The sequence below is a fragment of the Mytilus edulis genome, chromosome 2, assembly GCF_963676685.1.
Source record: "Mytilus edulis chromosome 2, xbMytEdul2.2, whole genome shotgun sequence".
Lineage (NCBI taxonomy): Eukaryota > Metazoa > Mollusca > Bivalvia > Mytilida > Mytilidae > Mytilus > Mytilus edulis.
Window position 1 is genome coordinate 1,741,217 of NC_092345.1, and position 25,698 is coordinate 1,766,914.

At 32.9% G+C, this 25,698-nt stretch overlaps 1 protein-coding gene across 1 annotated transcript in view; it reads right to left on the minus strand.

The window, feature by feature from the left end:
- LOC139511218 (uncharacterized) overlaps positions 1 to 25,698 on the minus strand; it is a 58,915-nt gene that overhangs the window by 27,066 nt on the left and 6,151 nt on the right. The window contains exons 2-3 of the mRNA XM_071297796.1: positions 24,491 to 24,541; positions 21,213 to 22,083 (exon numbers count right to left, since the gene is read on the minus strand). Coding sequence (XP_071153897.1) covers positions 21,213 to 22,083; positions 24,491 to 24,521 — 902 coding nt within the window. The 5' untranslated portion in view covers positions 24,522 to 24,541. The remainder of the gene's footprint in view (positions 1 to 21,212; positions 22,084 to 24,490; positions 24,542 to 25,698) is intronic.

A 25,698-nucleotide genomic window follows, 5' to 3' on the forward strand; every position in this document is an offset into this window, starting at 1 on the left:
GTTGGAAATCTATCTAGATGAAGCTATTGATAACGAAACAAATAATGATAGTACTGAAAGCGAAGATAGTAATGTTGATGATGATGAAGAGGGGGAGGAGGGGGTGAGGTTGTTGACAATGAAAGCTAAACTGTATTTTCCACATATCAAAACAAGCAATATCACGTGAAATGGTTACACTGGCCAAAGAAATTCAAGTCTTGGAGTAAAGCTCGCGATTTATCTGATATTTAAGAGAGTTAACTATCTTTGAAAGACTAAATTCAAGTCTCGACAGTTTACACCCCTGCACTAAAGATAGCATACTGTTGACCCTTTCGTGAGGTTATAGATACTGTTGAGTGATATAGGACTCTCTATTTCTATTATCTCGATGTATAAATTGGTTAAGGTGATTTTGTTATTTTGTAAAGACATCATGCGGATGGCTCTCCAACCCATGTCTGTCTAAATTGACGGGGATAAGTCTCGGTTATTGTATAGAAAGGTATATACTATGAAAATTAGAGCGAGGGGCTTTGTTTTTTTTGTTCTAATATCTTGATTACACAATGAAATCTTACCCTTGTGGTCATTCATGCGTAATTACTTAGTACACGGAAAAAGTATGTACTATGAAAATTAGAAGGCAAATTCAAGCAATTTGATTGGACAAGAAGTTGTAAGTATGTGCTAATAAATACTGTACATACTATTGTTATTATTATCACCGATATACAAAGGGCATAAACATCTATATAGCAATAATCAATAACATCAATCAAATACATAAGACTTTTAATATACACTCATCTATGACTTACACATTAGTAGTTACATAATACTTAATAATAATTAAATGCGACAAAGAAATTATTAAAAAAAAAATAGTGATGTAAGCCATGTAACAACGTATCGTGACGTCATTTATTAGGGAGGTTAACTCTGGGAGGTTAAACTCACTCCCATAGGGTTTGCATTACCTCAGAGTCGTTTGAATGCCCACTTCCCCCATTACTAATATCTTTGCACACGTACCGAAAACTTGTGTTTAGCTTGCGGAAGAATATCTCAACAATGTTTCGCGACACTCCCGGCAAGGACCGGTAACTCTGTAATCGTTTTTGCTGGAAAATATGAATGGCTTCTCATATCCAATCTTTTAGAAAACTCGTTTTGTTACAGAAGAGTGTCTACCATGCACTTGCACTGCACTATAAAAAGAATAGTAGAATAGAATGATATACAAATGGATGAAAATTATATATACATGTAACTGTTATATTAATATAATATATAACAACAAACCAGTGTATACTCTGGGACTATTATTATATTAGTATAATAGTCCCAGGTATACTGATTTGTATCACTACAATATGATATTTATGGTTGACTTTCCTGTCATTAATTCATCATCCACGCACGAACTTGTCTCAGAAAAAATATATGTGATCTTTTTCTGTGACATTTGCTTTTGACCATCCACAAGAACTTGCGGTCATCCAATGTTCAGTACTTCAGTACTTTCATTTAATCCTTTTGAACGTTAGTCCTGTTCATATCTAAAAGAATTTGTATCAGTTTGCAGGAGATAAGATCATCTATATTGGTATCTGGCTTAAAAACATAATATAGCTTGATAGAAACACTTCCGACATTTAAATGAAATCTTTTACTAATGATACTGGGAAGATCCTGAAAATGTTTACAGTTTTTTTTTTAAGACAAACCCAACTAAAAAATTGATACCTCAAAGGAACACAAATTGAACCATACATATATAACATTATTGCAGGTTCTTGGATGCCATGTCGCATATTAGAATCACATCTTGCAGAAATGCACCTTATGTGACCCTCATCTTATTTTGAGCTTTTTCTGCTATCCGAAATAAAAATTATAGAACGTTTATTCGGAATCATTTGGTAATACATGCAATAATCTTCTTATTTGCGTAAATCTCTGCAGCGTTGGAGCCCACTCAGCTAGCTGTGTTCCCTTAAAGGATCATTGTTAAAAATGTTAATGCATTCAAAAAGAAGTTATTCCAAATGTTGAAAGGAAATTCCCGAAATTCCTGAATTGAAAGTTTGAAATACACACAATTTATTACAGGAACTTACATATTATTTACACGAAGCAGTCATAGTATTTTGGCCAATCTACTGCGAGATTTGATATCAAAAGCAATTTTTATCTAAATAAAATCTATGAACGGTTAGCACTGATTTAAATTATTGTCTCCTTCACGACAGTCGTGAACATGAAAACTTAATATTGTATAAAAGAAACTGCTATTTTTAGTGTTTGGTACAGGTTGGCTGTCACTTTGAATGGTTTTACACTTGTAATGTTGGGGCCCTTTATAGCTTGTTGTTCGGTGTGAGCCAAGGCTCCGTGTTAAAGGCCGTACCTTGACCTATAATGGTTTACTATAATGTAGGAATAAAATAAGTGAATTAATCCGTTCTGCAAAAGCAAAATATTTTATGGATGCAATAGATAACGATAAAAACAGTAAAATTCTTTGGAGGCATTTAAAGAATATGAATTGAACAACAAAACAGGAAATTGACATTTGAACACACGAAGGAAAAGTACTTATAAACAAAAATGATATTGCTAACTGCTTTAATGATCATTTTAGCACAGTAGGTGAAAAGGTTATATCAAATCCTCACCAAAGTATTACATCTGAGAAAATTAATAACTATGTCAATTCAAAAATAATTGATGATACTAAATTCTCATTATATACTGTCACAAATGACGAGGTTCTACAAGGTCTAAAATATCTAGACAAAACTAAATCAACTGGAACTGATAAACCAAGAATTTTAAAACTATCAAGGTCGATTGTAGCAAGCCCCTTGCTCACATAATACACCTTAGTTTATGTACAGGAATATTTCCTAACATATAAAAATCTGCTAAAGTTGCTCCCATATTTAAAGGAGGGGATAAAACAGATCCAAACAATTATCGACCCATTTCAATTTTACCCACTGTGTCCATGTTATTTGAAAAAAACTGTCTTTAAACAACTATATTTATTCTTAACCACACACACATTATTTATACAACAGCAGTCTAGCTTACACAGCTACTTTTCCATAGGTACTATTTCTGTACTAAAAATCTGTAGTACTGGAAATCTACTTTTAATATTCAGTACTATTTTGTTACTTTAAAATTATTGTAATATTTAGGTACCTGTATTTTACAGTACTTAATTTGTACTTGAAATTTAGGTACTACAGATTTTTGGTTACTACCGTTACATGTTCAGCATAATATAGAGATAACATTCTTGTCATACAGCACTCATTACAATAATTGATAAATGGTTAGAAGAATTGGACAATGGAAATTTTACCGCCATTCTCTTTTTAGATTTTAAGAAGGCTTTTGTTACGGTAAATTACAATAGACTTTTTATCAAAACTCAAATTATACAAACGTGATGACCACTCTGTAAAATGGTTTTTATCGTACCTCTCTCAGAGAATACAAAAAGTAAAGTTAGGAACCACTGAATCAGAATATAAAACTGTAACTTTTGGAGTTCCTCAAGTCTTACCAAACACATTAATCTGGAGAGGATACATAAGCTCCAAAAACGTGCTGCAAGATTAGTTGTATCTGTTTCTTTTGATTTTCCATCAACGGAAATGTTTAAAAAACTTGCATGGATGACTATATTTACGAGGATACACTATTTTCAAGCTGTGTTAATGTTTAATTTTATGAATTGTCTAGCACCTGATTATCTTTCTATTAAATTTACTGCTTGTGCTGATTTTTATAATTATTGTCTGAGGTCGACAACATCAGGACTTCTTCACGTACCAAGACCTAATTCTGATTTTTCTAAAAGAACATTTAAATATTCTGGTCTTGTTACCTGGAATAATTTACCAAATAATATTAAAGACCTAGATAATTTGGATACATTTAAGTCCAACTGTTCAAACTATTTTCTAAATGAACAGAATAAAGATGCACGAAACTAATGTATTTTTTCTTCTTCTACTGAATGCATATGTACTATTTAAGCTGCTATATTTAACTGTATTATGTATTTTATTTTGTATGTTTTTTTCCGTTTTCTATTTGTATTAATAGTTCTCGAAGGCCTCATGGAAGATTAACATGTAATTGTTAAAAAATGGAAAACAACACGTTTAATAATTTATTGCGTCCGACGCGCTTTTCTGGATTTACCTTCATCAGGAACGCTCAAAGCCAAACATTTGAAATCCGAAGATGGGTAAGTACCGAAAATCGTTGAAGAGCTATATGTCAAAAATACCTAAAATAAATAGCCAAATTCATCTAAAGCCAACTTTGCCTGAGGGAGTTGAAACCTTAGTTTTATAATAATTTCAAAATTTATAAACGGACAATTTTAGTAAAGTTTGTTAAATCATGTCAGTACCGAAGCACTGACTACTGAGCTGATGATAAATGTGTTACCTTCGTTAAATAAAGAATTTTATAATTATTAGGTCTTTCAACCTTTCCGTGTGGAAAGACCTATTGAATTTCTCCTATTTTTTTTTTCTTCCGCATAATTTATTTCTTGCGGTGTAAAAATGTTTCAAAAGATGTTGATTAGTTTTTTTGTATATGATATCATACAGTCTAAACGCTTTTGAAACTGACCCTGTTTGAGCGAACACTTTTCTTTGTAAGAGTTATCTCCCCAAACACTGTTTTTCTTGTTATGAGATCTCCTCCGCAACCATAAAAGAAAGCGGCAAATTTATTTTTCCAAATTGCTCGTTATATCCCAAGGATGTTAGGTTATATTTTTTTTTTTTTTTTTTTTTTTTTTTTTAAGACTTGAAATACATTTATTGAAAATCACCTGAATACAATTTTCCTTGTGTAACCCAGGGAAGAATACACAAGGGGCCCTGTGTTTACAATGATCATGGACAACGTCCAGGGATAAACGGTGGACTCTATTATATATAAAAAAAAATCTATTTTATATTTTTTCCATACATAAGTTATACATTCATATTAATTACACAGATTGAGTTTGCGTATAAATTATTCACAATATTCTACCAGTAAATAAAATACATCAAAAGTCCCCCAAAACACACTACAATCTACACAATAATTTACCTTTACTTATATAATTGACATTTTATTTTTTGTACTTTTAACACCTGGATTACATTGTTATGTGTCGGTCAGTGATTTTATAGGTCACATGCTCGACCTTGTAAATGCGTGTATTGTATATTTCTATAGTTGGATGTATTATTATGTTCTAAAAAGAAAAGGAAAGTAAGTACAAATTATTACGTCACTTACTAATGTATAAGATTTATTATAAGTTTTATTTCAGCTGCAAAATTTTCTTTTTTAGATGATAATGATTTGTCCATAGATTCAATTAAACTGCTCAGTTCCCGTTTTGCATATGCTATCAATTGACTGGAAGTAAAACTTTTAGACTGATATTTGATTATATTCCTACATTTCCAAATAATCCATTTAACTGTATTCATAATCGTATTAGTTATGACATTGTACTTTTTGTTGTAATCGTACATTCCTAGTATGATAAGTTCTTCGCTCAATGGAATATATACAGTGTTATTAAGTACATTATATGTTTTAAGCGCATCAAAAATGTGTTCCCAAACAACCATTATAATGTTACAGCTGTGAAAAAGGTGTGTGAGAGTTTCGTTTTCTGTTTTACAAAAATGGCATTTGCCATTATTTGATTTGCCGATTTTAAATAGTTTTTTGCTCCGTATAGATAATATTATGAACAATTTTCCAGCTAATTTGATTTGCTTTCCTAGAGGACATACTTTTATTTAAATTTATCCAGATCTTTGTCCACGGTAATTCCGAATCATACTGAACATTCCATTTTATTTGACAGTTTGGAACTATATCTAAATTTAACGAATATTGGATTAATTTCAAAGATATCTCACTTGGGATTACTACTTTATTCTGTTTATCGTAAAATTCAAATGTATTTTTAATGTAATAACCATTTTTGGGGGGTTCTGGATCAACGTGGACGTTTTTTAGTCTGTCCTTGAACAATTTTGGAATAGCTAATTTCAGCCTTGTCCATTCCGAGATCCAGTTTCTCTTATCTTTAAGAGTATTGTATATAAAGTTGTCGCTTTTGATGTTTTTCGTTTCTTCATCCCAAATATCTTTTATTGTATGAATTCCACTTTTTCCGAAGTTAGCGAAAAAAATAGGTTTTTTGTTGTATTGAATTTTTATGTTTCCAAAAAGTTGTTGGTTTAGGATATCGTTTTTATTTATTGTATACTTAAAAATCTTGACCACGTTTTAATTAACTCAAGATAGTATTTTGGAAAATTTTCCATTTGTAATCCTCGTAAGTCCGAACACTTTGCTAAAAAATTATCACAATTATATTTGATATCAAACTTCTGTAGCCACCATTTGGCTATTGTATTCCAGTTATCGGTTTTTGATCTTAAAATCTTTTGCATACTTTTGATTTGTTTGGATTTAATGAACGAGTCTATATTGATCATACCAATCCCCCCTTCCTCTACCGGTAAGCAACACACGTCCCTTTTAATTAAATTTACTTTTCCCTCCCATATAAAATTCCACATAACATTGTTTATTTCTTTTTTATATTTTTCAGGTATACCTCGCATTTCGATTTCGAACCCTATTTTAGATATAATCAATGATTTTAATATTAAGACCCTGCCCTTCAATGTTAGGTCACGAGATTTCCAAACCTCAAGACACGCCTTAATCTTCTTTATTTTTTCCAACCATATAGCTTCTATATCAACACTGTATCCATGCATGACTCCCAATGCTTTAATTGGTTCGCTTGACCACCTAATTTTTTTTATATTTTGGTGTTTTATTTTTCCAACGACCCAAATATACCCCTACAGTCTTTTCATAATTTATCTTAGCACCCGATGCTTTCTCGTATATTTCTAAAACCTTGAATGTTTCCTCGATTGATTCCTCTGTTCTATTAAAAAATTGTGTATCGTCTGCAAACATGTTAATCTTAACCTCTTTCTTTTCATTTTCTATGTCAGGGTTGGGTAAATTTATTCCTTGAATTTTCGGATTAGCCCTAATTGTGGCTGCCATCGGCTCTGCTTGTAAAATGTATAGCATCGGCGATATTGGACAGCCCTGACGGATTGATCTAGAAATTGGGACGTATCTTGATTGAAAACCGTTAGTCATTAAACAAGTTTTAGCATTTTTTAGTAACATTTTAACCCATTCCCGAAAATTTTCCCCAAATTGAAATTTTTCTAAACATGCATCTAACCATTCCCATTCTGCATAGTCAAAAACTTTTGTTTGATCAAGAAAAAGGATTGATCCTTCTTCGTCTTCCATATCTATAAAATCGAAAATATCTTGCAGCATTCTATTAGAATCAAAAATATTTCTGCCCTAAACAAACCCTTTTTGATCTGTTTCTATAATAGATGGTAGAACTATTTTCAAACGTTCAGCCAGAATTTTTGAGCAAATTTTATAGTCTACATTTAATAATGTTATAGGTCGCCAGTTTTTAATATCCTCCCTCTCCCCACTTTTATATAATAGGCTTATCATTCCAAGTCTCTGCGATTCGGAAAGTGTTTTATCAAAAAAGGTTTCTTTTAATATTTGCGTAAGCTCATCCTGTATCAAAAACCAATATTCCTGATAAAATTCTGCGGTTATGCCATCTTCCCCTGGTGATTTATCCCTTTTCATTAATTTAATTGCTTTGAAAATTTCATCTTTTGTAATTTCACTATCACATAACCGTTTTTCTGCTTCAGATAGAGTTTTATTTACATTATATAGTAATTTTTCCCCAGCCTCTCTATTACAACCACCCGAGGTAAAAAGTTTCTCATAATATTTTAATTGTTCACCTAAGATTTCATTAATATTATTTTTGTATGTGCCATTTTCGGCTTTTATTTTTGACCATAGTTTTTCTTTGCCTCGTTTTTGTTCTAATCTGAAAAAATAATTTGTGGATTTTTCACCTTTTTCATACCAATTTATTTTTGATCTTATGCGTGCTGCTTCTGCTTTTTGTTCGTAATATTTATATATATCATTTTTTAGTTTTTCAACCTCATTCAGATTTTGTTGTGTTCCATCATTTTCTAACAGATTTTCTAATTTATCTTCCCAATTTTTAACTTCATTTTCATTTAACCTGAGTTTCTTTGAAACAGTTATTGTTATGTCCTTTATTTTAGTTTTTGTTAAATCCCAGAACTCCTTTTTATTTTTAAAATTATTTATGTTTAGTTTCCAAGATTTCCAGAATGTTTCAAAAGTATTTTTGAAAAGGTCGGTTTTAATTATACTATTGTTCATTTTCCAATAACCCGGGCCTCTTTCTGGTTCGACGATGTTCATAGTAATTGTTACGCCGTCGTGATCGCTGAAGGGAAAATAAACAATTTTTGCATTGTTTACTCTACAATCGATATTCTCACTAGTGAATATATAATCTATTCTCGAGTATGATTGACCCCTTGAAAATGTATATTGTTTTTTGTTTGGATATCTGAGACGCCAAATGTCCGTCAGTTCATTTTTTTCAATGAAATTTTTTAGTTCATTATTCCCCGCATCCCGCATAGGTTATATTTTGACCAAAGCTTTACGAAGACTCCATATGAGAGTTATTTCCCCTTTTGTATATGATATAAGTGAAATGTATTTTCAACTAAACAACCATAAGTGATAGAGGCCTAGGATCTTTTGGTTTGAGGTCCTTGGTCCAAAAAATGAAAATGAGGTCAAGGTCAAAGGTCAAGGTTATGTTCAAAATTTTTATTTTGGCTTCTTATCTCTTATTTTCAGAAATCATATAAGATATCGACAAAATATTTTCACACAATTGTGAGTTGCGACGTGTCGTAACACGTAAATTTTAGTTAAAAGGGTACATAAACATTTGATGCGAATTTCCCCCCTTTTATATCTTTTATTAGTTGTATGGTAATATAACTCATTAACAATATAAAGTAGAGGCCTAGGGTCTCTTGATTTGAGGTCCTTGGTTGTTGACCTTGAAATTAAGCTCAAGGTCATAGGTAAAATTAACGTTATAAATTTTGACCTTTGCTTTTACCTCATATGTACACATGATAAAGACATGGAACTTTTTGCAATATGTTGCAAGCAATTTGACCTTGAAAAAGCCAACCGGAAGTGAACTTTTGTTTACCGGAAGTAGCTATTTTTTGTTCTAAATTAATGAAAAAGTATATAGAACCATATATTTTTGGAATCAGTGTCAATTAAACTATCAAACTATACCGGAAATAACACCATTTGACCCGGAAGTAAACAATTATCTCCCTTATCTATATCTTTTTGCATAGAAACCATACAGTTTCGGAATCAGCGTTCATTAAGCGGTTATTTGAGGCTAAAATTGACATTTGAAACCGAATTTTAATATTTTCATATCAAAATAGATCCTCACTGGTGGAAAGATCTGCAATTGTTCTTTGAACAATTGGTTTTTAATTATTATTACTTTTATAAATTGTTATTTGGATGGAGAGTTGTCTCATTGGCACTCATACCACATCTTCCTATACCTAATTACCATTAATTTTTTTTGTTGTAAATTTATATAGCATATTTAATAAAGAATTTTAACATCTGTATTTGGTCTCATTTGCCAGACCTCAGGTCAGTGGAACGAATCTTTGTCCGACGTTTAATCAATTCGAGGGGACGATGACCTATAGCCACACACTATCACTGGGTTTAAGCTGATGACCGTAATTGCATTTACGGTCATCCCAAGATGTCGGATGAAAAATTAGGTCAGTATCTGTATTGTCTGTTAAAGTGTTTCTATATCATTTTCTTTACAAAACATACATTTGTACGATGTAAATGTATAAAAGATTCACACGGAAATCACAAATTACTACCGAGAAATGTGTATGAAAGAGGAAATTGGATTTGAACAAATCGCTAAGATGACCGTAAATCATCATCAAAATACTATCAAGATGACCGTAACATATAACAAGGATGACCGTGATTGGTAAAAAGATGACCGTAATGTGTAAAGGATGACCGTAATTAATAAAGGATGACTGTCAAGTCTAAAAAATAACCGTATTTGTACTACCTTTTTTGTATCAAATAATTAATCGTGTTGCAATTGGTATAAAACGAATTTATAAGAGATTATTATCCTATAGGTAGACGAAAATAAGACGTGCTTCAAATACATACATTAGTTCACCATATGAAGCCTCCAAATACAAGCCAGTAGATTTTTTTTATTTCTCGGATTCCATTTAATGTCATATAATTACATTAGATAAAAAAAAAAGATGTGGTATGATTGCCAATGAGACAATTGTCCACAATAGACCAAAATGACACAGACATTAACAACTATAGGTCACCGTACGGCCTTCAACAATGAACAAAGCCCATACCGCATAGTCAGCTATAAAAGGTCCCAATAAGACAATGTACAACAATTCAAACGAGAAAACTAACGGCATTATTTATATAAAAAAATGAACGAAAAACATATATGTAACACATAAACAAACAACAACCACTGAATTACAGGCTCCTGACTTGGGACAGGCACATGCATTAATAATGTGACGGGGTTAAACATGTTAGCGGGATTCCAAAAAAATAAGTTGAAAAAGGACTTAACTCACCAGAAAGATGTATGTTACCTTATAATACGTTATTCTGATTGGCTAACTGCACATCACGTGTTATTCCTTAAGCAATTGCATTACACAATAAAACTTATTATTCTTGATAACACGAGGTCCAACAATAAAGTGCAATAAAATGTAATAAAAATATAGATAAAATTCGTGTTTTCATGATACTAGCTAAAAAAATGTAATTATAAGTATTGAATGCTTCTTTTTGTAACTTCATTGGGGTGTAAAAGCGTTGACCGAAGTACATTTTGTATGAAGCGCGGAAATGCTACTTTTTGTAACTTCATAGGGTTGTAAAAGCGTTGACCGTGCGCACATTTTTAGAATGAAGCGCTTCCGCGCTTCATACAAAATGTACTTCGGTCAACGCTTTTTCACCCCAATGAAGTTACAAAAAGAAGCATTCAATTCTTAGAAATAATAGATTCACCTTTTTAAAATGCCAATGTATGTACATCCATTGATATTATATCGTTTCAACTACCATTGCAAATGGTTTTTTATTTCAGATGGTACGAATAGCGTATAACAAGGGGGCACCTTGTCAAATTGTATAAACAAAAATGTAATAACACATCAAGACAAATTAAGGTTTAATCTGCTTCCTCTTGAACCATACACATGGGCTCGATTACCGGATATTCATATGTTTAATTAATGGGTTTTTTTCTTTCTTAAATTTTTCATCGTAACGCTGTCAATTTGTATTAAAATTTTAATGTCCTCATCAATAAATATCACAATTTACTATCATTGTCATTAACTCAAAATACGGCAAATAGTTAAAAAGAAATTAATTAAACATATCTATATCCGCTCCCCAAGCCCCTATTGAGACAAACTCAACAAAAAGCTATGAATACCAATACGGATTTTTCTTAGAATTGACGGTCATCCTTTAAAAGTTACGGTCATCCTTTATAAACTACGGTCATCTTTAACCAGTTACGGTCACCCTTGTTATGAATCGCTGATCCTGTTACGGTCATCTCGATTATGATTTACGGTCATCTCAGCGATTTTTTCAAATCCAATTTTCTCTTTCATACACATTTCTGTGTAGCAATTTGTGATTTCCGTGTAAATATTTTATAAATTTACATCGTACAAATGTATGCTTAGTAAAGAAAATGATATAGAAACACTTTAACAGACAATACAGATACTGACCTAATTTTTCATCCGACATCTTGGGATGACCGTGAATGCAGTTACGGTCATCAGCTTTACCCTAGTGCACTATAGAAGTCTCAGGATAAACGTATTTACGTTGTGAATATTTATTATCTTTACTAGAACACACCCGTGATATCGCGGGTCTGTTGCTGAATTAAAGAATATAACTATGCGTAAGCCTTATTTTAGTATTGGTATTGTCATCTGATAAAGTCATGCCGATTATAAGATGCACAGTTTTCTCTGCTTTCAACATCTTTCTGTTTGAACCCGTCGACCTGGAACTTATCAATTATTGGTATTATTAATTTTATTTGGAAAACAAAAGTCCCTGGAAAGGAGTATTTTTTAATCAACAGCATTGTCCTTAATGAGTTATAATTAAAGTTGAATTCTTTGATTCGCTGTTTTACGTCATTCCGGCTTACAAATTGAAAACTGTACGTGCTGTACCTATACGCCTTATTTTAAGTCCAGAATTATATTATTCGTATTGTCATCTTAAAAAGTCATACTGATTAAAATAGTACAATCGGAAACAATGTGACGATGATTGAATTTAGTAGTGTCAACCCTGTGATTACGACCCGTGTATATAGCAAAATCCTAAATACAGCGTTTGGTGGTGCGCCTGTCAGATGCGGAACGTACAGATAAGGTAATAGGTAACAGGTGAGTATACTATTGGTATCGGTATCGGATTCGACCCGGAACTTCTTAATTATTGGCAATATTAATTATGTGGGAAACAAAGGGGTCTGGAGTGGTGTAATTTTTAATCAACAGCATTGTACTATATTAGTTAGATATAAAGTTGAATTCTTTGATTCATCGTTTTTACGTGATGACGGCTGATAAATTGGACCTCGTAATTTTAGTATTGTAGATTAGTATTACCACGGAATTGTACATTTAAATATACTATTGCTTGTTATAACGAAAGATATTTCAAAGGGAACGCAAGTTAGGGGACATGTAATGAGAAATATTTCAAAATTTATAAAAGGCAAACGAGTATCCGAGTACTAAAACTGTACTCGAGTACGCGGCCTTCCCTAATCTAATCTTAATAACAAGAACAGACCACAGTAGAAGGTCACTAACAGGCGGCGTCCTTTAGCTGGCCCCTAAACAAATATTTATATACTAGTTTAGTGATAATGAACGCCATACTAAACTCCAAATTGTACACAAGAAACTAAAATTAAACTAAAAATAATACAAGACTAACAAAGACCATGCAGAGGCTCCTGACTTGGGACAGGCGCAAAAATGCGGCGGGGTTAGACATGTTAATGAGATCTCAACCCCCCCCTCTATACCCCTAGCCAATGCAGAAAAGTAAACGCATAACAATACGCACATTAAAATTCAGTTCAAGAGAAGGTTTGAGTCTGATGTCAGAAGATGTAACCAAAGAAAATAAACAAAATGACAATAATACAAAAATAACAACAGACTACTAGCAGTTAACTGACATGCCAGCTCTAGACCTCAATTTAACTGACTGAAAGATTATGTATTCGTCATATGAATATCAGGCACCATCCTTCCCGTTAGGGGTTTAGTATCATACCATCATAACATATATATGAGAAGAACATAACCCGTGTCATGCCAACAACTGGTTTTTAAATAAATGTGTTTAGTTCAGATGCAAAGACCCTATAAGTAAATCAATATTAACGGCAAAATATGCAATCTTTAATGACCTGACAACAGTATCGTAACTATATCCCTTCTTTTAAATAAGTATATTTAAAGGTTTTGTTAGCTTCTGGGGTGAATACTGACATTTTTGTGCTTTATAAAGAAACTTGTTTTGTTTTAAACGATAAACACAATCTGTTGTTTGTTAAATTATTTTTAAATACTGTTTTACAAATGTAGTTTAAATTTATGCAATTTTTTTCTCTCCAAATAACTCATATTTATCAAATGTTCACAAATGTAGAAAAAAAAACATAATTTTTTGCGGTATATTTTTAAATTATCTTATTTAAAAAAAATGCACTATTTACGTGAAATCATGAAAATTTGCACACATTATCGTCTTACGTAATCAAACCAAATGGCATTTTAAAAAAGAGGGGTGCATGAACTCGTTTTCAAGTTGAATAAGTTTGAATGATTAAAATCAGTCGAAAACTGAATCTTTTCCCGATAAGTCTTAGTTTGACGTCGCGAAAATAACAATTTACGTTAGCAACGTCATTACCTCCCCTGTAACTGTATCGTATGCCTTGTAAGTCTTAAAGAAGGTTTTGTATTAGGACTGTAAATACCGTTATGTTATGTTGACGTATGCAGCATTCGTATCAACAATTTCAAAACGTTCCTTCGGTAAATCATCATTGAATGAAATAAAATCACAATCTTCAATTCGAGCAAATTTCATCATTACACATAACATCTGCTATGAATATCCTGAATAACAAGTCATAACTATATGAGTAAAACTAAGCACCCTGGCCAATCAGGAGAGGGACACAACTTTTGGGATATTATTTAAGTTAAAGGTTTGATAGTTTATATTTTATAAGTTTTTTTGTTGTTTTTTTTTAAAGAATCTTATTCCATAAAACGTTTGTTTATGAAAAGTATAATATAATATATAAAACTAAAAAAAATCTTTTCATTGTACCATAGATATATAATGGCTATTATATCTATGACTGAACATACCCCACCAATTTTATATTTACAAAGTTAAGTACCATTTTCTGGTGGGACTGCAACTTAAATGTCATCACGTATGTATATTGTTCAAATCATATAAAACTGTTTACCTCTTCACTTCATTGTCATAAAATTGATGCACGCTTTTGGTGCGAGCTCAAACCTAGTCCAGCACTAATCTACTCAATTTGTACCTGTTGTTGCAATACAATACTTATTTGTAGCAAGTTGCTACTCTCATGAAATAGGTCATCAAACAATGGTTTATAAGATAGCATTTCTGTTGCAAATATTCAAAGTCAATTAACCATGACTGAAAGTACATGGCTAAACAATCTCCATGGAAATTTGATGTGCCAACGATAATACAACTGCATTCCAGACTTATCAAAAGAAGTTCCCTTTAAACAGACTGAAACATGTAAACTAAGCAAAATTTAAAAGACAATAAACCATAACTGAGGAAGCGGAGTCAAAAAATCTTCATGATAATAAGATATGCCAATGCTTATACAACTGCATACCAATTATTTTTAACTTACCACTAGTGGTTCCACATAAACTGACCTAATCACAAACTAATACATGAAAACTAAGCAAAAATTTAAAATTCAATAGACATTAACTGAGGGAGCGGAGTCAAATAATCTCCATGGTTATGAAATGTGCCAATACTAATATATCTGCATACTAAATATCATTGACTTACTACTAGTGGTTCACCATAAATTAGACCTAAATCACAAACTTATACAATGTTGACGCCGCCGCCGACGACGACGCCGGAAACAGCATACCTATGTCTCGCTTTTTCACCCCGTCAAGCGAGACAAAACCATATCAACAGAGACACACTAGTAACCTTTTTTTTTAAACTAAGTAAAACCAATTTCTCTTTATTCATCCCGACATTCGCAATATTTTGTGCAAGATGAGATGGTAGTGAAGTGTACGAGCTCAACGAACTTATGTGAATGTCAAAATTTTGAACTCTTACTTCGGTTCAATGATTGCAAAACAAATCATTTAGATGTCAAAATATGGTCTTCATACAATTAGATATAAGTACCGGTATAATATGTCGATACATTATCAAGGCATTTGACAATATAAAATAATTATAAATAATGGCTAATTTTGGGGAAATCTCTTACATCGTGCTGTGTGTTTGTTTTTTCTACATTGGCTAGAAATATAGGGGAGGGTTTAGATCTATAAAAACATGTTTAACACCGCCGTATTTTGCGCCTGTGCCAAGTCAGTAGCCTTTGGCCTTAGTTAGCGTTATATGTTTTTTAATTTTAGTTTCTTTTATATATTTCGGAGTTAAGTAGACAATATAGTACTGCAACCAGAGCTCATTTTTTAAAACTTTAATGGTCCGGAAGAACACACACCTAAATTATATATCGATGGAAAGAGGAAAACGTGTACAATAAGAAAAGTTGGGTCGTAAAAATCCAGAGTGGTCACAATTTTGTGAAATTGAGGTCAAAGGTCAGACCTAAAAATATCAATATTTTAACCACAAGAACAAAAAGGAGAAATATTCTGATATTTATTCAATAGAATGCTACAAAAACGATTCAATCATAAGCATGTGCTATAAACGATGATAAAACGACAAATTTGACTACTTATATGAAGAGCTGCCATTACAAAATGGCGTTGATTTGGAACCTTCTGATTTTTTTCCATTTAAGACATAGCAAAAGAAGAAGTGGCCTTGACCTTTTCACATCCATAAACTTTCATATTGTGTATAGTATTTCACTATAGTATATTACAGAATTATTTTCTAAAGTATAAAACACCAGTTTATCAAATTATTTCAATATTTTATCTATCTTTGAAAAAAACAAAATTCAAGCACTGAAACAGTGTTTTTAATTTTGCATCTTAAAGGTTGTGTATTTTGTGAAAATTAGTGTCTAGTTATAGATAAATACATATTGTGTATTTGCAAAGTCTGGACATAGCAGTTATAACACAAAATATAGTATAGTCACCCGAGGCGAATGCGAGGTTTAAAAAAAATTGAGTGTTAAACAAAGTCAGTTTGGTGCATGAACATTTTTTTAGTGGGATAATCCTGGTAAAAAAGTTAACTCATTAATTTTTTAAGGGAAGGATGAAAAATTATACAATGCAATGCCAATTTTCTAATGTTGTAATTCAAAATCAGTCATGATCCTTATATAACTTTTACAAGCGACACACAATAGCTCAAGTATTCATAAAATAGGGACATGAATCAATCTCTTAGTCATCATATGCGGATTCAGTACGCGTATTAGCATTACAAGACACTTCCCTTTTTTATAAGAACAAGTTCGGCGCAGGACAGAGTTTGTTCAAAGCAAACACAGTTTTTTTTTAGTACAAATGCTATCTGGAGCGTAAATACCGTCATGATTTGGTCAAACTCGTCAGATATAGTCTTACCTTTGCATAGGAAACACAAAAGAAATGTGAGTACAAAGTTTCGATCAATGGTTGTTCGTGACCCATATTCCAATATGCATATGCATGATGTATCTGCACTGCCAATCCCAAATGTAATGGGGCGAATGTTGCTACAGAAACGATTGATTTTGTAATAGTCATATATTTACGAATTTTTGTTATCTTTAGGGACAATATACGGTTCAGAAGCGCCTTTGTGTTATTTTTCATCGATTAACTTTCAAATGAACTTTTGAGCCTAGGCTCCGTGTTGAAGACCGGACCGTGACCTATAATGGTTTACTTTTATAAATTGTGACTTGGATGGTGTGTTGTATTATTGGCACTCATACCACATCTTCCTATATCTATCAACAAGCTATGCGGGCATCATTTCCATAGAAATACCAAAACGAGGACATAGCTCATAAGAGCACTGGTGGCTGGATGAAGTAATTGTTCTTCTTTTAATGTATCCTTGATATTTTCAGACACACCTTGGTGTAATTCTGAAAATCTTAATATAGACTTCAATTTTCCTGCAGCAGATATGGCATCCCCTAAATTGAGTTCAGAGCTAAACTCTATAATTCATATCCCTTGGCCCCACTGTGTCTGAATTGTAAGGTGTCACAATATCTAGTTAGTTCTGGAGTTTGGCAGTTTGGTAAGCATCAGAGACAATCTTGGGTAAAATTGATCGGTATATATAGAGGATGTGCTACATAAAAAAGGCTTTTTCTTATGGAAGAACAAATCACATCACTTACAATCGTTATTAATGAACTGACAGCAAGTTCAAATTCTAATTTTTCAGTGACTGTTTTACTTAATTGCACAGGTGTTGACTTCAATAAGTACTTGGTTATGCATGGATAAATGATTACTCACATTAATAAGCACAACTTAAAAGACTGTCAACACGTTTAGAGAACTCAGTTTTGCGTAGTTTTCTGTTTTTTTAAAGGTTTTTCTTTTACACAAAACCCTGTTTTCATATCCAAACTACAAGGAAGAAACTGAGCGCGAGATCGTATAAACGTGTCAGGTTGTGAGGATACATGTCGATCAATTTGATCACATATATGGATTTCTGTTGTTTCTAATTTAAAGTTCCCCAAGGGTGACTGGGGAAACGAAATATGGTCACTTGGTCTTCCCCCGACCGGCAGTAAAACGAAGTTTGGCGTCCGTTTAGCTGTGCGGGATGTATCAAGTTCGCAGTCACGTCCGGTCAGAATGGGGACGTTAAATACGATGCCTCGTGTAAAGGGAGTGTCACGTTCTTTGCACGTTAAAAACCTTTGCATCAACTCTTTCAGGGGTCCGTAGGTGGCATGTTGCAATGGAAAATTTCTGTCCCAATTCAATATCCCATCATTTTCCAGTTGCAGTCTAAATTTTCCCGATCATCATCCCGAATGGCCTCTATTATGACAAAACCTACCTATTGTTTTTATTGTTAGCTTGTTCTCGTCCTGGACATGCATGAAATATTTGCCACTGGACTTTAAGCAACTAACAATCAATCAATCAATCTAATTTAAAGACGCACCAATTTTGCCTTCTGGTGTAAGTCTCATAACATCACTGATGATTCGACCACGGAAAGCAGAATATCAAGAGAAGTTGGTTTTAGCATCACCTTTCTCTGTCACACATCAAATCTCTGCGAAACTTCAATAGTACTTTTCCCCCGACCACTTGCATGCATATTAATTGCTCTGAGGTTAAACATTGACGTTCAATGTATTTTCACACAATGTCAACTATAGTCATTATCCGGAAAAAGCTCTTATCCGAAGGATTTGGTTAACTTTTATATAAAGTCAACATTTTATTAACAAAAATATAACTTATTTACAGAAAATACACGAAAGAACTACTATATATATTCAAATCAATCAAAAATAGATTAACTTCTCCTACAAAATCTACATAATCACATCGAAACTATCAAATTGATTGTGAATGAAAAAATAAATGGTGGAGCTGATTGACGGATAGGAAATTTCCGTAATTAAAAAAGGTACAAATGATGTTTTTATTTTTGAGTTTTTGACAAAATTGTTTGGAATTTGCCCAACAAAATTTGCATGCAGTATCGCAATAATATGTTTTGTCCTCTCAAATGTCAAATACTGTTTTTGAATCATATGTTTTCTCGTTTTCAAAGAAAAAACGCGTAAAATATTTATCTAAAAAACTGCCAACTTTAAGTTTGAAAGTTTTACCTGGAGATGGTATTATATTTATGTCTTCATCATTCCGATGATCGATGAAAATTTCAGGGCAGATAGATCTTGACCTGATTAACAAATTTACCCCATGTCAGATTTGCTCTAAATGCTTTGGTTTTTGAGTTATAAGCCAAAAACTGCATTTTACCCCTATGTTCTATTTTTAGCCGTGGCAGCCATCTTGGTAGGATGGCCAGGTCACCGGACACATTTTTTAAACTAGATACCCCACATATGATTGTGGCCAAGTTTCGATTAATTTGGCCCAGTAGTTTCAGAGGAGAAGATTTTTGTAAAAGATTACTAAGATTTACGAAAAATGGTTTAAAATTGACTATAAAGGGAAATAACTCCTAAAGGGGTCAACTGACCATTTTGGTCATGTTGACTTATTTGTAAATCTTACTTTGCTGAACATTATTGCTGTTTACAGTTTATCTCTATCTATAATAATATTCAAGATAATAACTAAAAACTAACATTTCCTTAAAATTACCAATTCAGGGGCAGCAACCCAACAATGGGTTGTCCGATTCATCTAAAAATTTAAGGGCAGATAGATCTTGACCGGATAAACAATTTTACCCCCTATTTAGATTTGCTCTAAATGCTTTGGTTTTTGAGTTGTAAGCCAAAAACTGCATTTTACCCCTATGTTCTATTTTTAGCCGTGGCAGCCATCTTGGTTGGATGGCCAGGTCACCGGACACATTTTTTAAACTAGATACCCCACATATGATTGTGGCCAAGTTTCGATTAATTTGGCCCAGTAGTTTCAGAGGAGAAGATTTTTGTAAAAGATTACTAAGATTTACGAAAAATGGTTTAAAATTGACTATAAAGGGAAATAACTCCTAAAGGGGTCAACTGACCATTTTGGTCATGTGGACTTATTTGTAAATCTTACTTTGCTGAACATTATTGCTGTTTACAGTTTATCTCTATCTATAATAATATTCAAGATAATAACTAAAAACTAAAATTTCCTTAAAATTACCAATTCAGGGGCAGCAACCCAACAATGGGTTGTCCGATTCATCTAAAAATTTAAGGGCAGATAGATCTTGACCGGATAAACAATTTTACCCCCTATTTAGATTTGCTCTAAATGCTTTGGTTTTTGAGTTATAAGCCAAAAACTGCATTTTACCCCTGTTCTATTCGTAGCCATGGCGACCATCTTGGTTGGTTGACTGGGTCACCGGACACATTTATAAAACTAAATACCCCAATGATGATTGTGGCCAAGTTTGGATTAATTTGGCCCAGTCGTTTCAGAGGAGAAGATTTTTGTGATTACTAAGATTTACGAAAAATGGTTAAAAATTAACTATACAGGGCAATAACTCCTAAAGGGGTCAACTGACCATTTCAGTCATGTTGACTTATTTGTAAATCTTACTTTGCTGAACATTATTGCTGTTTACAGTTTATCTCTATCTATAATAATATTCAACTAAAAACTAAAATTTCCTTAAAATTACCAATTCAGGGGCAGCAACACCCAACAACGGGTTGTCCGATCTTGATCTGATGAACAATTTAACCCATGTCAGATTTGCTCTAAATGCTTTGGTTTTTGAGTTATAAGCCAAAAACCACATTTTACCCCTATGTTCTATTCTTAGCCATGGCGGCCATCTTGGTTAGTTGACCGGGTCACCGGACACATTTTTTAAACTAAATACCCCAATGATGATTGTGGCCAAGTTTGGTTAAATTTGGCCCAGTAGTTTCAGAGGAGAAGATTTTTGTAAAAGTTAACGCCGGACGCAGGACGACGACGGACGACGACGGACGACGGACGCCAAGTGATGGGAAAAGCTCACTTCGGGCCAGGTGAGCTAAAAATGAGGATTCAAAGAATTCCTTGTTAGGATTAAAGAAGACTTTTATGAGACAAACTTACAATAGCATAAAGGGAAAGTGTTAAGAATTAACAAAATATACTTACCAAGCTGTGCTCTTCTGGTTATTTTTCTTAGCGGCTTCTAATTTTCTATTTAAGTTTCCTATTTTGCTTTCTAGTATGTTTTTTTCTTGTTCATATTTGTTCTTCATTTCTTCATATTCTTTGTTAAATTTTTCCTTGATTTCTCTTGTGTAATCCTCCTTTGCCCTTTCAAATTTCTCTTTTTCGATGTTTAACTTTCTCTGGTATTCAATTTCCAATTCCTTTAACATGTTTTCTAACCTTTGTTTCCCTGCCTCAGTTAATTCTGTATTGGTATAGCCTTTACCATCATTTTTGTGCATTAATAACTCAATGGTTGTAAGTAATGTGCGTCTATGTTGATCAGCAATAAACTTAGAGGCTTTGTTATCAATGGCTATTTTACGATTAGAACATTTTCTTAAAAAATCATTCAACTTAGGCGAATTCTTTATGTAGTCTTCCAATGTTTGTCCTTCTTCGGAAAGCTTATCTGGATTGGTGAATATGACAATAGTATATTTTAACATATCTTCACCGAAAAAAGTAACATAGTTGTCAAAAGCTGTAATATCTTCAGGTGTCAATCTTAGTGACAAAGATATGACATATAAAATAGCATGAATAGATGGAGCACACATCTTTATACATTTTTTAATCTCATTTTTTGTTTCTTCGTTGGTACGCTGGCTATCAAACAACCCAGGTGTGTCAACAACCAATACACTTTTGTCTTCGAAATCTATTCTCGTATGTTTACATATTTCAGTAACTGATGAACTTCCAGCTTTTGATGGGAAAAAGTTTTCTTTATTGCATAGCAAATTGGCTGTAGCACTTTTTCCAACTCCGGTTTTTCCAACCAGGGCCACTCGAATTTCTTTATCTGAAACTAAATTAGCATATTATTGATAACTTAAATACTTTTTTTTTAAACACGCGTTGTAAATATAAGTTGAAATTGCTCTAAGATAGGTTCTTTTGTCTTTGTCTTTTTGCAGGTTCGTGTTTCGTCTTCATCTTTTGAGTCAAGCTATTTCAATTGATAGTTTGTTCTGCTGTTGTGCTGTAACACTATTGTACTTTCCAAGGTCGATGAATGAAGTCTGTATCAATACTGTAATGCATTGCCGGATAAGTCAATCACTTTTTAACTGGTTTTTATCATTTTATGTTGTTATGCTACATCACTTTCCTTGGCGCTCGCAAAGATTTTAACCCAGTCAAATACTATATCTGAAATACCCAAGCTAGGAGCATGTTATTCAGAGGTTGTCGTTTGTTACTGAATATCATATTTGCTTTTTGTTTTTTGTTTTGTACATAAATCAAGCTGTTGGTTTTCTTATTCGAATTATTTTATATTTGTTATGCGGGGTCTTTTATAGTATATTTCTTCTAAGTCATTTGGTATTTGGTTGAAATAGAGAGGCGTCAGATATCAGAGGGACATTCAAACATACAAAACGAAAATAAACTGACAACGTCATGGCAAAAACGACCAAAATACTTTTCAATAGTATACAAAACACAACACAGAAGATTAAAAACTAAGCAGCATGAAACCACCAAAATCCGGGGATGACATCGGCTGGTTCGGAAGGATAAGTAGATCCTAATCCACAAATGAGACCCGTGGTTTTGTTCATGCAAGTACAAACCCAGTGCTAAATATAATTCGATAGGTCATATTCGAGGAAAAGAGGACGGGATAGTGGTTATGACATTTTGAACATATGTGTCGTCATCTGTGAAACAGATATTTATATCGAGCCGTTTGACTATTTATTCGAACTTCAAGATCTCTTATAATATAAACAATATCTTATAAAATATATAAGGTATCTTGTATATTATAATAAATAAGATATATCATGCAATATGCCACATGTGGAACAGGATCTGCTTACCCTTCCGGAGCACCTGAGATCACCCCTAATTTTTTGGTGGGGTTCGTGTTCCTAAGTCTTTAGTTTTCTATCTTGTGTCTTGTGTAGTATTATGTGTTTGTTTGTCTTTTTCTTTTTTAGCCCTGGCGTTGCCAGTTTGTTTTCGATCAATGAGTTCGAATGTCGCTCTGGTATCTTTCTACACTCTTTTATATGATCTAGTTTTTGAATTATTTGTCTGTTTGTCTTTTTCTTTTTTAGCCATGGCGTTGTCAGGTTTTTTTTCGATCAATGAGTTTGAATGTCCATCTTGTATCTTTCTATACTCTTTTATATGATCTAGTTTTTGAATTATTTGTCTGTTTGTCTTTTTCTTTTTTAGCCCTGGCGTTGCCAGTTTGTTTTTGATGTCCCTCTGGTATCTTTCTATATTCTATAATGAGATCTAGTTTTTATAAGATATCTAATAAAGTACTTTAGATGATATCTCATATACTTCATATAATATCTAATATCTTCTAAAGTATATAAGGTATAGTTTATAAGGTGTCTTATATATTTTATAAGATATCTCCTATAGTTTTTTTTAGATATCTCATATAATATTAAATATATCTTATAAAGAAAGTTATATTAACTATCTTATGATGAAAATTATATAAGCTGTCTTATAAAGAAAATTATAAAAGATATCAATCAACTCATGATGACGTCAAAAACAATTTACGAAGGAATTATTTCAACTTTACAGCTTTGATTAATAGATTCCTTGTGAGCACTAAACCATGAAATCAAAGAAATCATGATAGGAAATTAAAGCCCTGAATACCGTCTCAAATGGGAGATACATATTATATATGAAGGCGATGGAGTGTTAGAGTGTTGCAACATATAAATGGAAAGTTCATGATTGGCAACCTGAAATTATCTCTTTTATCGTGCAAAGGTTGTTCCCAATCTACCCTTATTGTCATTTCTACATGTGAGTCAAGATATGAGTCAAACTTAACTGTATCTGTTGTATCCTTTATTCTAAGTTTGATGGGATGGATGTTCATTGAAAGTTGACTTACTAGAAATTAAACATACGCTCTTATACATGTATGCGCATTTAAGAAAGAAGTCAACATATTATCTTTAACTTACGTTCTATTAAAAGTTACTAATAATACAGTGGGACAAGACCGTAGGAATTTAATGTAAGATTTGTGTATGTCGTAGTCTTTCATAGCTTGCTATGTGGTATGGGTTTTGATTATAGTTGAGGCCTCACGACGACCTATAGTTTTGAGACATCTAGAACATATTGATCTGACGAAGAGTTGGTGCATTGGCAATCATACAACCCATCTCCTTGTTCTATAAGAATATAAATTAATATATAAACATAAAACCAGTTGATTTTTTTACCTTCATAGTCGCTACTCGTCTCCTGGTCCATGGGATGTAAAATAAGCTTACCTAAAATGAATGAATAGACTTTACATGAAAATATAAATGATTTACACTTACCGTTACCTTGACAAATATTGTTAAAGAGGGACGAAAGATACCAAAAGGACAGTCAAAATCATAAATCGAAAATAAACTGACAACGCCATGGCTTAAATGAAAAAGACAAACATACAAACAATAGTACACATGACACAACATAGAAAACTAAAGAATAAACAACACGAACCCCATCAAAAACTAGGGGTGATCTCAGGTGCTCCGGAAGGGTAAGCAGATCCTGCTCCACATGTGGCTCCTCGTGTTTCTTATGTGATAACAAATCCGGTAAATAGTCTAATTCGGTAGGTCACATTCATGAGAGGGAAGGGGATTGTAGTTACGACGTAAGGAACATATCCGATATGCAACTCTTTCAAATAAAGTCACAGTCTGGCGTATAAATGATAATTTTGATATCTGTGAACAGTGTTTGTTCACCCGAGTAGGTTTCTTTTTCAACTTTTCAACACGTTTTTCAACACGTTTTTCAACATGATACCGATAATTTCATTTAGAAAGTGATGAGACCGTATGAAGTTTTGATTTTTGTTCATTTGGTTTTAAGCCGGTGTCACACATTCACGATTTTTACAGCCGTCCTCGAAAGGAACATTCCCGATTAAAATTATTAAAAGTCTGATCGGGATCCTGTGAATGGTGGCTGGAAATTCCAACTTTAATGAAAATTTGTAAGAACAATTATTTAATCTCTAGAAAAGTCCGAATTCAGCCGTTACCATTCGAATTTGTAACGATCAACCCGTTCTTAATCCGATTTGTATTTTTCGCATGGTTAAACACGTAAGAATATGTCCCAATTTTACCGAAAGTGATCTGAAAGAGATCAGACTAACAAGACAAAATCAACTGAGTTCCCTGAATGTTACAGGACGCACCTAACTGTCATGGTGCTTGGATGACCTGTCTGGACCTTTCCCGATTCGTAAGAATCTGTTACGAACGAATGATAGGACATTCAAGATTATTTAGGAATGATGATAATCCGATTTTTTTCACTTTTCGTGTCTTAGCGCTGTCTGATCTCAAACGGGAGCCATGGTCGGAACTGTGTGAACGCCATATTATTGTAGCAAATTACTCAACATTTTATAAAACCTTGATTT